Source organism: Cicer arietinum, chromosome 4 (genome assembly GCF_000331145.2).
Source record: "Cicer arietinum cultivar CDC Frontier isolate Library 1 chromosome 4, Cicar.CDCFrontier_v2.0, whole genome shotgun sequence".
Lineage (NCBI taxonomy): Eukaryota > Viridiplantae > Streptophyta > Magnoliopsida > Fabales > Fabaceae > Cicer > Cicer arietinum.
Window position 1 is genome coordinate 43,822,505 of NC_021163.2, and position 14,767 is coordinate 43,837,271.

At 28.9% G+C, this 14,767-nt stretch overlaps 1 protein-coding gene across 1 annotated transcript in view; it reads left to right on the forward strand.

The window, feature by feature from the left end:
• Positions 1-12,380: 12,380 nt before the first annotated feature.
• The window catches only part of LOC101501376 (glycosyltransferase BC10), a 4,590-nt gene continuing 2,203 nt past the window's right edge, over positions 12,381-14,767 (forward strand). The window contains exon 1 of the mRNA XM_004498000.4: positions 12,381-13,675. Coding sequence (XP_004498057.1) covers positions 12,625-13,665 — 1,041 coding nt within the window. The 5' untranslated portion in view covers positions 12,381-12,624 and the 3' untranslated portion in view covers positions 13,666-13,675. The remainder of the gene's footprint in view (positions 13,676-14,767) is intronic.

Genomic DNA, 14,767 nt, shown 5'->3' on the forward strand with positions numbered 1-14,767 from the left:
ACACTAGGATTTGCAGTGGTCCAAAGTTAGAGTATAAAAGAAATTTCTTTTAAAATATAAGGTTCACGGTGTCACACTTACACTAGACGTTTGCATAAAAGTTCTCAATTAAAAATCCTTTAACATCAAATATAGTTGAGGTTTATTAAACAAATATTTCTAACATAAAAACATAATTAAGAACCTGAATGACAACACCTTATGTGACACCCTTAACGCAAATTGAAATAAAAAGTAAAATGCACTAGTTTTGAAAGAGATTTGCAGTGTTCCAAAAATAAAGTATAAAGGAAATTTCTTTTAAAATATAAGGTTCACGGTGTCACACTTACACAGACGTTTGCATAAAAGTTCTCAATTAAAAATCCTTTAATATTGAATATAGTTGATGTTTATTAAACAAATATTTCTAACATCAAAACATAATTAAGAACCTGAATGACAACACCTTATGTGACACCCTTAACGCAAATTGAAATAAAAAGTAAAATGCACTAATTTTAAAAGAGATTTGCAGTGGTCCAAAAATAGAATATAAAAGAATTTTCTTTTAAAATATAAGGTTCATGGTGTCACACTTACACAAGACATTTGCATAAAAGTTCTCAATTAAAAATCCTTTAACATTGAATATAGTTGATGTTTATTAAGCAAATATTTCTGACATAAAAACATGTTCAAAACTTAGAGATAATTAATTTTTATCTCTGAATAAAAGATCGAATATAATGCAATTGATCGGTAGAGTTTACAAAACATGAATTAGTTTATAACTCAACAAAACACAACAAATTACTCCCACATAGTATCACCTATCAGAGCATACATTACCAACCGATAACATGAAATAATTGCGCTCTCGCCAGCGCCAAACACAAGCAACAAAAGGTGAGCTTCGAAAAAAATGTAATAGTATAAAATAATTGAGAAGAACACGTAAAACATTAATTAAACACCATATCATATCAAATCAAAATTAACAAGAATAATCCAGGTAATACATTGATACAATCCACAATGTCAAGTAAGTCAACACACAAATCAAGTAATGTTAGGCATGCTCTTATACTCTAAACTCCTCCTCTTTCTTTGGTACCATTTAACTCTGAAGTACTTGGTTATGAGGCTTTATACCATGCCACTACGCAAGTGGATGGACAATTCAAATTGGCCTTATCCTCATAGATCTCGTCAACTCAACCCGAGACACATATACGTGATAGTTGAGGTAAACGTGTGTTGCATGGTAGCTCCCGACATTTGGAGTGCTACCTCCAAGTCACCTAGGAATACCCCACCTGAATACCTCCAAGGTCTACCAATCTTGCCTTAATGCTCAACAGTCGACAACTACAATTAGGCTCATTCAGTTGTACTTCCCCGAAATCACTAGGCTTGTCAAACTCTACCTATAGGATGACAAAAATGATCTCCACTTCAAAAATTCTCAATATTTATTTTCTCCCCTTGTTGGCCTAGACTACTCATTCCATTAAGAGAACCACCATCGGTACGGGTCGAATTCATCACTATTCAATTAAACACAATATGCATTTCATGATATTCATTAAGGTGGTCACATCATAAGTCAACAAGCACACATCATCATTTCATATTTCCATAGTCATACATTACATTCAAATTTTATCATCGTAATACACAAGCTCCAACAATACAAGATTTTTACTCACAAATAATAATACTAGATCATTCATACACACCACATCAATTGCAATACAAATAATTTCAATTCATCATATTTTATATTATATAACAACATCACGGGTGGATATAAAGAAAGCACATAATACGTCAAATACACAATTCTATAGTAATTCAACTATGACATGATCTTCAAAATCAAATCAAACAACACCCTATAAAAGTTTCTAACTCATTTTTTTAATCTCACCTAATTCAAATTTTCTCATTAGTCAACTATTATTCAAAGGCCTTCAGCCGTACGTAGCGAGCCCCGAATGAATTATGGAAAATACGATATTTTCGTTCATCTCACTTCATTTACACCCATGAATTCAAACTCACGCTCACCATATACCTCGATAGAAGATTTCACGAAGCCTAAGAGAAAATAGAGAACTTCACGATAACAACAAACTCGAATAAACTTATTGAGTATGTGTCTCGCCTTCCTAAATCCTTGTCTTTAATAGCCCGCAAAGACAATCAATCCAACATAACAAACTAATAAAAATAAATTATTTACAATTCATAATATATCTCAAACATTTATTTTATAAAATATAAATTTTATATGTATATCTACATACATTAAATCATTAAATATTTAAAATAAATAATAGTTATAGTATTTTAATAATAATAAAAATATCTAACTTGTAAGAATAATCGAAACAAATTATATATTTTCAAATTTAACAATAGCTATTATAAATATTAAGAAATTAAATAGTAAGCATAAGTTTAGCTAATCCAACCAGATTGTATCTACAACAGACTAAAATTCTTTATTTGAAATTAGTTGATATTTATACATAATTGAAATTATGATTTAAAATATAATATATTTTTTTTAATATAAAACATAAATAACCAAAAATATTAAGAGTAAAGAAAGTGTGTAAAAAGACGTAAAAAGTAAGCAAAAAAGATCTCACCGACACAAACAACTCAAAATGCTCATTGGTAACGACACGTAACTCGGCGAAAACGGATTTTTGTGATCATTAGCAAAATTGAAAAACATTGGATGTAGGGTGAAGCTTTTGATGTGTAGATCACGAAACTATTGTTTTCGAAAACCACCATGTCGATCGGAATCAAGGTCCAAAGACGACAGTTCAGTTCTTGATGGAGACGATGATGTTGATGTTAACGTTAAAGCTATAACGATAGAAAAAATTTCGGTGTCTGCTATGGGTAAATAACTTCTGAAGAATGCATCAGTGAGAATATCACACGGAAAAAGGTATGGTTTGGTTGGGCCGAATGGAATGGGAAAGTCCTCACTATTGAAGCTTCTTGCTTGGAGGAAGATACCGGTACCTAAGAATATTGATGTTCTTTTAGTTGAGCAGTAGGTAGTTGGTGATGATAAAACAACACTTGAAGCCGTCGTTTATTTAATCTTGATATTGAGGGGCAGCGTCGTCTAAAGGGGAAGAAGTCTGCGATGCAAATTTTTAATTTGTTGAGAGGGGGTGCTGGTAGCAATTACCTAGGTGTCAAAGTAACATATTTAAAAGACCTAAAATAGAGTAGGCCAAAGTCCATATTGAAACAGTAAAAGGGGATGTAGCAAATAGATCGTAGGTGCAGATGAGAAAGTCTGTTGCAGTGTAATAAAGGCCCAAATGAAATAGAGAAGTAGAAAATAAGGTGTAAATAGCAGTCTGACCCAAAATCCCTTTTCTAATTTTTTTTTAAAAAAATCCTTAATAAATAAATAATTTATTTTACTCCTCCATACTAAAAATTTTCTCCAAAATATTCATATTAAAACACTACTAATTTTCACAAAAATAATTTGATAGAATAAATACTTACAATTTATCTTATTCACTAAATTAAATACCCATAAAATTATCACATTATAGCAAATACACCTCTAAGGAAAATTAATCACAATTACTTATCAAAACATATTCTAAACACATGCAATACTAAATTAATTATGTAAAATCCTATTAGATAAATCATAAAATTTGAAGTGTTACACCTTACCTTACAAGTTAGTCTTCTCAACTTTCAGACTGAAACCATTGACTCTACAAATCAAGTCTTATCAACTTCCAACTTGAAAAAACCTACAAGTCGTTGAGGCAAATTAGCCACTACCAAACTGAGTTATAAAGAGGTTAAACTGGGTTTATGTGTTGCTTCTTCTAAGCATAATGATTACAATGAATTACACGCTTAATAGAGAGCACTAAGCACTAAATAATATAAATTGAATGAGTTATCTTGCTTTGAAAACTTAAACCTTGAAATTGAATACTTAGATTTTTTTTGTGTTCGTAAGGTTTCTTGAATTGTTGTGTTGTGTATTCTTATTCATAATTGATCCTTTTATATAGCATGAGTTAGGGTTCAATAATGTCCCAAACAAATTCTGAGTGTATCTTCCTTGCGCGATGTCAACAAAGATCTTCACAAAAAATAAATCTTGATAGATATGGTTTGGGCATATGATCATTGAAACTTGATTAATTCTAAAACGAATTTTCAACTAAATCTTCTAGAATGATTAAATGTGAGAATGTCCATATAGCGTTTGAAAATAATTCTTCTTGAATATTCTAAATGTATCTTCCTTGCGTGAAGTCAACAAAGAACTTCACAAAAAATAAATCAGGATAGAAACAGTTTGGGAATATGATCGTTGAAGTTTGATTAATTTCAAAACAAATTTTCAACCAAATCTTCTAGAATGATTATGTTCAAGAATGTCCAATTAACGCTTAAAAATAATTCTCGTTGAATCTTCTGAGTGTATCTTCCTTGCACGAGATCGACAGAGATCTTCACAAAAAATAAACTTTGCTAGATACGATTTGGGAATATATGATCCTTAAAGCTTGATTAATTCCAAAATAAATATTCAACCAAATCTTCTAGAATGATTCTATGCGAGAATGTCCAGATAGTGATTGAAAATAATTCTTCTTAAATCTTATTCCATACGCTTGTTTAAGAGTAGCATGAACATATCATAATATGTTCTTGGACCTTTAGAATCATGAAACACCACAATCGTCATTAGAGCGTTATTTACACGAGAGATTTGAAACAAACATTAATTCATGTAAATGAGTTGTAGTGTTATTCAATATGGTGAAAGTACTGGGTTCCTTTATCCGAAGAAAATAGAAATGTAAAGAGATAGTTTTAAAACTTTTAAGTAGGAGATTAGGAAAAAAAAATGAAAATTTACAATCTAAATAATTAATATAAAATAAAATAAATAGTTATACTCATCTAAATGAACCATAGCCAAGTAAAAGAATTAAAAAAAATGGGATGAGATGGCTTTATACAAGTGTATGTATTTAAAATAGTCTATTAGAGTGTGTGACCTTAGAATTCCTCCTAATCCTATTGTTATCAATTATCGGATCATGATTGGATTCTCAGTCAATGTAAAATTACAGTATCAGCTAAAAATGTAGTCAATGTTTTGTTTGACTTTTAACTTTAAATTTGAACTTAGCTTTCACAATATACATTCTCTAATTATGATTTTAGTTTTCCAATATTAGCCTACTTAACCTCAATAATTTATCAATTTCATTTTACAATAAATCTTAATTAGAGATAGAAAAATTAGAATGTTTATAATTTACTGGTATGAATCAATCTGGCCAACTTAACTATCAAATTCAAATTCAATATGAAGCGTCTCGTTTGATTTTTTTTTTTTTTGAGTCAAACTTATCAACTCTGTCAAATCCAAAGTGACTTGGTTTAATAATTACTTTATTATTTAGCTTAAAAACAATTTTTGTCCCCTATTTTAGCTGAATCACGAAAATAGTCTCCTTATTTTATTTATATTCAGTTTTGGTCCTCCAAACAAAATTTTGATTCAAAACTTGACGAAGTGTCATTTTTTGCGCTTATTTAAGTCATATCATGTCTCAAGATCTCGTAGTGCAACAATTATATATGAAAATCTATGATCATAAATGGTGTGGTATGACTTAAAAAAAAATCAAATTTATTTGTTTTGTATGTAGTTAGAGACTTCTATGTGTTGAATTTAGAAGTGTTTCAATTTTTTAAAGTGTTGAAGCTTTAAATTATGAAATTTAGTCTAAATATTAAAATTTGAGTTAAATAAATTTTTATTCTCCATAAAATTTTACTATTTTGTTTTTAGTTCTTATATAAAATTTCATCAAGTTTTTAGTCCCTTTAACAAATTTCATTTCATTTTTTTTTTGTCCTTAACTTTAAACCAACTATTGAACATCATTTGAATTTTTTATTAATTTTTTGCAGGAAATTTTAGGTCATATTTAACAATTTTCTATAAAAATTTAGAAATTGTTAACAAATAGTGAATTAAATATGAAGTTTTAAGTTTTCTGTGCTTAAAAATTCATATTTAATTTATCGAATGTTAAAAAATTTTAAATTTTTGTAAATTTTTTTTTATAATGTTTCAAAAATTATTAAAAAAATTGAAATATACACAATAGTTGATTTGACCAAAAATTAAAATTAAAATTTTTAAAGAACTAAAAGTTAATAAAATCTTTTATAAAAACTAATAATAAAATAGTTAAATTTTATAGAAAATAAAAATTTATTTAACACTTAAAATTTTCATAAATCCATCTAAACCAACTCACTTATCATCAAATTAAGTTTGTTCAAACTTCAGAGTATAGGTCGAATAACAAATTTGGCCAAAAGCATACACTTATAGGGTCTGAATTTTGCAAATAGTATTTCTACTATTGGGTCTAATAGGGTAACAAAACAGGACAGGAAATAAAAGGTTAAAACAATAATGTTCGATGGACTCGTAGTAAAAAGATTTTTGTACAACCAATCAATTAAAATTATTTACTTTTGACTTAATTGTAGTTTTAATCACTCTATTTTAGTTGAATTACAAAAATAATCTCTCCATTTTATTTCTTTCTAGTTTTAAGCACTCAAACAAAAAATTTGTCCAAAACTTGATACAATGTCATTTTTGTGTGCTTATTTAAGCTACATTATACCTCAAGACCTCGTGGTGCAACAATTGTATATGAGATCTATGATAAAAAATGGTGTAGTGCGACTTAAAAAAATGACACTTTATCAAATTTTGAACCAAAAATTTATTTGAGAAAACTGAAGAAAAATAAAATAAAGAAACTATTTTCGTTATTCCAATAAAATAGAATGGCCAAAACTTTAATTAAGTATTTTTTTTCTATGTTATACTATTAAAATGAATAAAGTAAAGTGATTTAATAAAATATATGGTTATGATTGGTTTTCAACGTGAACTCTTTTACAATACTAATACATTTTTATCTTTCTTGAAAAGTAATTAGACCTTGATTGAGAAATTTTACATTTGCGCATGCTCCAAACATCAGTCCCCACTACATATTTGGCTATTTCCCACCATCGGTCCATCACCACTTATCCTTCCTCGATACTAGAGGTGTCCATTAACGGTCGGTCTCGCAAATTTGTCTTAATTTGTGATAGATTGGATTTAATTCAGTCTTAAAACACACAAAAACAAAAATAATAACAAGATAAAGACAAGGTTAAAAAAAAACTGGATTGCAGTTATTTATCGAATTTTCTGTTTGATCCCAATACTTTAAGGACAATTAATTATTTTATGTTATTATTTATTTACTGTCTTTAAAAAAATTATCAATCACATCAGTAACTTAATAATTATGATTTATAAAACAATGTTATGAGTTAGTAACTCTTGAATAGATTGTCATAAGTAATCATAAGTAACTTCTTGCTATGAGATATTTATGTTTAATATTTTTTTCTAAAAACAAGTTTAAAGATTATTATTTGACGAAACGTTTTTGAATCAATCTAGTCTCATCATTATTGAACCTGCAATTCATCGAATTTGGTCGATTAAAAGAGAAGTCCTAATCTAGAAATTGAAACGATCAAATATTGAGATCAGATAAAGGACACAACAAACTCATTCTAAAAATTGATTTGATCAAATATTAAGATTTCATAAAGAACTCTTTTTCTATTGTCTCACTTCATTGTATTGTCCCTTATCCCACCAAATATGTTTCATTCCCCGTAATAATTGTGATATACACTTGGAGTGAATAAGCAAATTGAACCTTGCAAATTATAAACCTCAATCAATAATTTTGTAAATTGACAAATACTTTTTTAAAATTGTAAAATATGAATCAAAATACTCTCTTCGTAAACTTTTTTCATTAAATATATGATGTGACATTGTAACTGAATATGCGATATATCTACATTGATCTCACATTAATGTCATCTTTCAAACAAAATTGTCAAAAAAATTTAATCATCTCATAAATAAATTTGTGAGTAATTGTAATTGTGCATAGATTAATTATGAACAAATTAATCCATAAAAGATTTATATTTTATAGGAAAATTAGTCAACGTTGTGATGACATTGATATGAGATCAACGTGAATAGATCAAATATTCAATTAACATGTCAGATCATACTCTCCAACAATAAAAATTTAAATATGAACTATTTTGATTACTATTTTACAATTTAAATATGAACTATTTTGATTGACACTTACAACTTGAACGATTAATTTGTCTATTTAGTCTATATATTCAATTTCTACTTAAATAAGTAAGCCTCTATTAATAAATAATAGAGTGAATATCTATTTTAGTTCCTAAAAAAATTTGAAAGATTCAATTTAGTCATTCAAAAAAATAAAAATAGATTTGTCTTTAAGAAAACTAAATCAAGACAACTTAGTCTCTACTTTCTTTTCAATTTATTTGCTTGATGAAGAAAACATGGAGGAAAAAAAGTGAAAATAAGATGATTTATTTAGTAGTTTAGTGTAAAAGAAAAATATTAATTTATATGCACCAATAATGTAAAATCATTTTACACTCTCATCCAATAAAAATAACCAATTTTAATTTTTACAACATCTTTTAATGATAACCTGTTTTGAATAGCTTCTCTTGAAAATTACTTTTCATAATTTATTATTTTTTAAAAAAGTGATTTTCATTACAGTAAACAAAAATATAGATTAAACTCTTTTTTCAAAAATTTCTACAAATTAATCTCTAAATTATTGAACACTATAATTATTTTTATTTAATACGTAATAAATGGACCCTTAATTATTTAGATGGAATTAAAATTAAAAAACTGTAAATAATAATAGTCTCAATTCAATGAAAAAATGACGATAAGGATTATTAATTTAGTTATGAAGTAGTAATGTCAATCACAAAAAATGGAGGTTTGAATTGTGATCCTTTTAAATTTTTTTGATTTATGTGTTTAATTTAAAGTAACTCAAGATTAATTTTGGTTGAAATAGACTGTCCAAAATATTATGAATATGTTAGAAGTGAATAAAATAAATTAGTTTATAATGAAGTGTGATTTGTGTGTGCAAATAATTAAAGATAAGAGATAGAAAGATCACACAAAAAGTATATTGGTTCACCCAACTCGGACTAATCTAGTCCTCACAACCGTAAGATTTTCACTATGTGCTTCAGAACCAAGAATGTTCTCTTTCATACCTTTTCTCTTGGTCACACCTTGATCAATTACAATCTTCATCTTTCAACCTAGAAATGATTTTTACAAACACATTCAATCTAACATAAAAAATAGACTTGAGTTACAAATGATGTGTATGATAAAAGTGTTTAGGATGTTGAAACTTCTCAAACTTGTTTGAGATAAATAAAGACAAACTCAGGAAATGATGATCCAAAGATATAATGAAGAGAGCTGAAGTTTTCTTGAAGAGTTTTTGATTTGTTATTACTTGAACAAGTGTTGGTAGATTTGTAAATTGAACTATTGTATTCATCTTCCAATTGATCTTCAATTTATAGATGATAAAATACTTTGAATATTCATTTAAAAATGAATATAGTTGTTGGACACATTTCTTAAGTGTTAGATTTATTTTAAAGCAATTAAACATGTGTTTATATTGTTGTCTAGAACATTCTTGACAAACGAAGCATGTTCTTGTTTTTCGATTTGATTGAAAACATGAATGAGTATGAGAATGAGTTGTCACATGTCTGGTACTGCTCCATATCATATTTATGCAGAGTTTTTTATGCATAATAATGTAAGTACAATGTACTTGCGTCTTTGCTCACAACTCATCAATTTGGAGATCAATCTTGAGGTTGTTTTCCTCCTTTGGGCATTCAGATTGAGTTATAGACTTCACCATTGATTTGAGCAATCTTGATACTCTTTAATATGTGGTTTGGACCGTGGAAAATTATATGTTTTAATTCTGCCCTTAAAAGAGAATAACTATAATGTTCTTTTGTATAACCAAAACATTGTTTGTTTCTATTTTGTATGAATTCTGGATTTTAACAGCTGTTGTGTATCATATTTTTCTACTCAGTACACGTGTTATTTTTTGCAGAGATGTAATGTTTGGTATTTTTGTCCTTGTTGTACTTTTTAATCATAAATCTAGAGATTGATCTTGATTTTTGTTCTTGATGTTTTGCTTTGCCTTTGTTGATATACAAATATGTCCAAAATGACTTTGTGTATATAATTCTATTGCTTTCATAATGAAGACTGGTAATTTGTGATGAAAATTGACAGTCCAAAATGATTTTCATTTAATGATAATTTTTTTCTTTTGCAGATCAAAATATTCTTGAATTTGGGTTGTATGGAAAACATGGATGAGTGATTTATTAGTTGTCTAGTGCCATTCCTTTGCCTCAGAAACATGATGTACTTTATGCAAAAAGATGCAGCAACAATGTCATTGATCTCCTTGCTCATATCTTCAATAGACATGTGTTGTAAGAATGTTCCTACCAAAACGTTCTTCATTTCTGTTTTGAGTGATGCATTGCCTCTGTGTCCAAGTTGTATTTGCTTATCTAATTTATCACTTTTGGAGATTAATCCTGCTATTTATTCTTTATGCATTGCTTTGACTTTGTTGATTCTTTTGACGAATCTGTCTAAAAAAATCATGAGTATACAATTTTGTTCCTTTGTAATAAATACTGGTGATTTGCCATGTAGTTTGATGCATTTTCGTAGCCTAGAATGATCTAGAATTCAAGAAAGCTTTGTTCTTCGTAAACTATAATGTTCTTGGATTAATACTGTGAAAATCAAAATGACGTTAAAACATATATCAAAAAGATTTTTACCTCAATAAGTTACACATTTATGATTATTTTTAGTTATTTCAATTTTAATACGATTAAAATGTGTTAAGATGATGTGTATAAAGTGTCAATTCTTATTAGATGTAGTGTAAAATAATTTTGTACTATCAACGCATATAAACTAAATATCGATTTCTAGGTCAATATTTTTATTACTTTTTATAATATTATAAGTGTGTTTGCGGAAAATACGTGTATGATAAGTTTATAGTGACTATTTTTTTTTTCTACAGAAACTAAAAAATATTAGCAAATAAAAACAGTAATACATAATCACATAAACAAAATGTATCACAAAATTTCATCATAAAAAAAATATTAATGCATTAACAAATAAATAAAATACATTAATTTTTATTAATATACTAATTGGTACAAATATAGACAAATACAAATATTGTTACATCTATATTTGTATGCATTAACTAATATGTAGTCGAAATATGTATTTATTTTATCAGCGAGTACTAGTTAAGTTACCACCCCATATCCATCACATATTTTATCCACATATAATCGCAAATATAAATTTTTTGTCATTATTACATCCACATTTGTATACATTAACGAACGTGTTGTCGAAATATGTGATTATTTTATGAGCGAGTTATAGTTAAGTTATTTACCCCGTATCCATCACATATTTTATCCACATATAATTGCAAATATGAATTTTGGTCAAACATTAAATATATTTTCTATACACTTTTGACCCCATTGTGTTCTTTTACTTATACTATCTCTAATTTCAATTATAAAAAAAAATTGAAAATATTTTTGGTCTCATTTATAAGAAAAAGTTGTAACTTTTAAGATGTATTTATTATTTAAATAATTTTTTTACCTTTATTTAATATATTTTTTTAAATATTAGTCAATATATTTAGTATGTCATACTTTTCTATGAGAGGTATATTTGTAAAATTATTCAAAAAGTGATAATTATAAATAAATTTGTTGGTATTGAGTTGTGATTGTTTTTCTTCTTATAATTGAATCAAATGGAGTAATTCATTTTGATTCAAACAAATTTTTATGGTATCTACGTAATTTGATGGACCCAAAAGGTTTTATTTTTGTTTTGGAAAAAAACAAAAGTTTAATATAATACTATCAACTAGTCCCTACTTATAAGGAAAAATGATGTTGATAAATATAAGTATTCTATTAACAATATTTATTAATATTATTAATTTACCTTAAAATATAAAAAGTTTATTTAAATACATATATTTTAGAAGCACTAACATAAAATGAAGAAAAACGATGTATATATTTTTTGGATAATCTATTAACTATTTTTATTTTTGATAAAAACTAATACTAACAATGCTTTTTCTTTTTTTGTTCTTAAAAAAAGGTATAATCCTCACAAAAATAATGTTTGTTTTCATTCCAATATTTTTAACCTTTTGTTCAAATTGTCTTCAGGTTTATGCTTCCATCGGTTTTAATAATACCGAAAAGCAAGCAACACAAACAAACAACATCGAAAATAAAGAGAATCCCTCTTCTCTTTCCACTCCAATACCCCTATCATTCTTTTTTGATAAAAAAAAAAGGTTCTGCTCCAAAACCCACAAAACCCAAAAAGAAAAACAAAAACATCCTAAAAAATCCAACAACCCTTTCTATTCCCACTCTCAACACTTCCTCCACTCTCATTCTTTTCCATCTAAAAAGTTCATCATCATCTGAAACCATTAAACCTTAAAAAAATATCCAATGTTGTCATCTCCAATTCTAGTCTCCTTAGCTCTAATCCTCTCTCTCCCACTCGTCCTCTTCTTCACCCAACAAATCCTCCCTCAAATCCCCTTTCCTTTCTCCTCCCCTGACGCCGAAGACCTCGCCCTCTTCCACCGCGCCACCCACATAACCAACCACTTATCCACCTTCACTAACCCCAAACCCAAAATCGCTTTCCTTTTCCTCACAAACTCAAACCTCACTTTCTCTCCTTTATGGGAAAAATTCTTCAACAAAAACAACCATCTCTTCAACATCTATATCCATGCCGACCCCACCTCCTCCGTAGTCTCACCTGGCGGCATCTTCCAAAACCGCTTCATCCCTTCAAAAATCACCCACCGCGCCTCTCCATCACTCATCGCTGCCGCTCGCCGGCTCTTAGCATCCGCCCTCTTAGATGACCCACTTAACCAATACTTCGCACTTATCTCCCAACACTGCATTCCGCTCTTTTCGTTTCAATTCGTTTATAACTACCTTTTTAAAAACCAGTTACAGTCGTTAGCCAATTTCGCTGACGACTTTAACTTACGTTACCCTAGTTTCATTGAAATTCTCTCGGATGATCCAAATCTTAATGATCGGTATATAGCTCGAGGAGAAAATGCAATGTTGCCGGAGGTTACGTTCGAGGATTTTCGTGTGGGTTCGCAGTTTTTTATTCTGAACCGGAAACATGCAGAGGTTGTTGTGAGAGATAGGAGACTCTGGAAGAAGTTTAAGCTTCCTTGCATAAATGAGGATTCGTGTTATCCTGAAGAGCATTACTTTCCAACTCTTTTGTCAATGGAGGATCCGAATGGGTGCACCGGTTTTACGCTGACGAGAGTTAATTGGACTGGTTGCTGGGATGGACATCCACATCTTTATACTCCGCCGGAGGTGTCGCCGGAGCTTGTTCGTGAGTTGAGGCTGTCGAATTCAAGCTATTCATATCTATTTGCGAGGAAATTCTCGCCGGAATGTCTTTCGCCATTGATGGATATTGCTGATAATGTGATTTTCCAGGATTGAAGATATCTCGGTGAGTAAATTGCACACTTTGACAACTTTTTTATTTAAGAAATTCATATTTGTGGAAGTTTTTAATGTCACTGTCTAAATTTGGTGTTTTAGAGTTTATATTTTTATTACTTTGGTGTTTTAAGGGTTCTATCTTTGGTGTTTTGTAATGGAAGGAAGAAAATTTTGCAAATGATTAGGGGTTATTTTAATTTTTTATAAACCAGGTAGGAATCAAGGAAAAAAATGAATTTGGAATGTGTAACTTTGGAAGTATGTGACTAGAGGAGAGAGAATAGTGAATTAAATAAGAGAGTGTGTGTAAGAGAGAATGGTAAATAAAATAAGTGTGTACGAGAGAGAATGGTCGGTAAAGAGACAGTGTTAGTAATTCATTTTCGGAAACAATGGCTTGACAAGGAATAAGGTGGTTAGTTTTTGTGATTTTTTACTCAATTCGAATGATTTCTATTTTTGCGGTTTAAGAACTACCAAACAAAGAGAGTAGAGACACTGAATAATGTGACATGCAATGTCTTAAGATAAACCCCTTAATTCCATTCCCTAAACTGAATAATTAAGTGACAAAAAAAGGTGTGGTATTTCGTTTGTGTTGGACTCTTTGTGTGGTTGACAATAAGGTACAGCCTGTCAAGATTCCTTGTCCTTGTTTCATTCTAATTGTGTTACTCAACCTGCTCTACCTCTCTTTTCATTTGTTTGGTTGCACTTTATTGTAATTCCTCACTTTATGGGTTGTAACTGTTCATGTGAGTACTTTGGGTGATTAATGTTGCACATTTAAGTTAGAAAAGTAGGGGTTCGGATTCCACAAAGTAATAGCTTGACACAATTATTGATTTTAGTCTTTTGATCTCAAATGAAAGATGAACATTTATTTTAAGATAATTTGGTAATGAAGTCATGTGTGCTGATCGATCTCAAACTAATGGCCAAGATCAATTAATGCATACAATTGCATATTCTTTTTACGACAATGAATCCAAATATTAGTTAGTCTTTTTGGGATTACTTGAATTTAAGAGTCATGTCAGAAAATTATACTTGTTATTCTGTTACACTTTGATAGTGAAGAGAGACAGAGAGGGAAAGA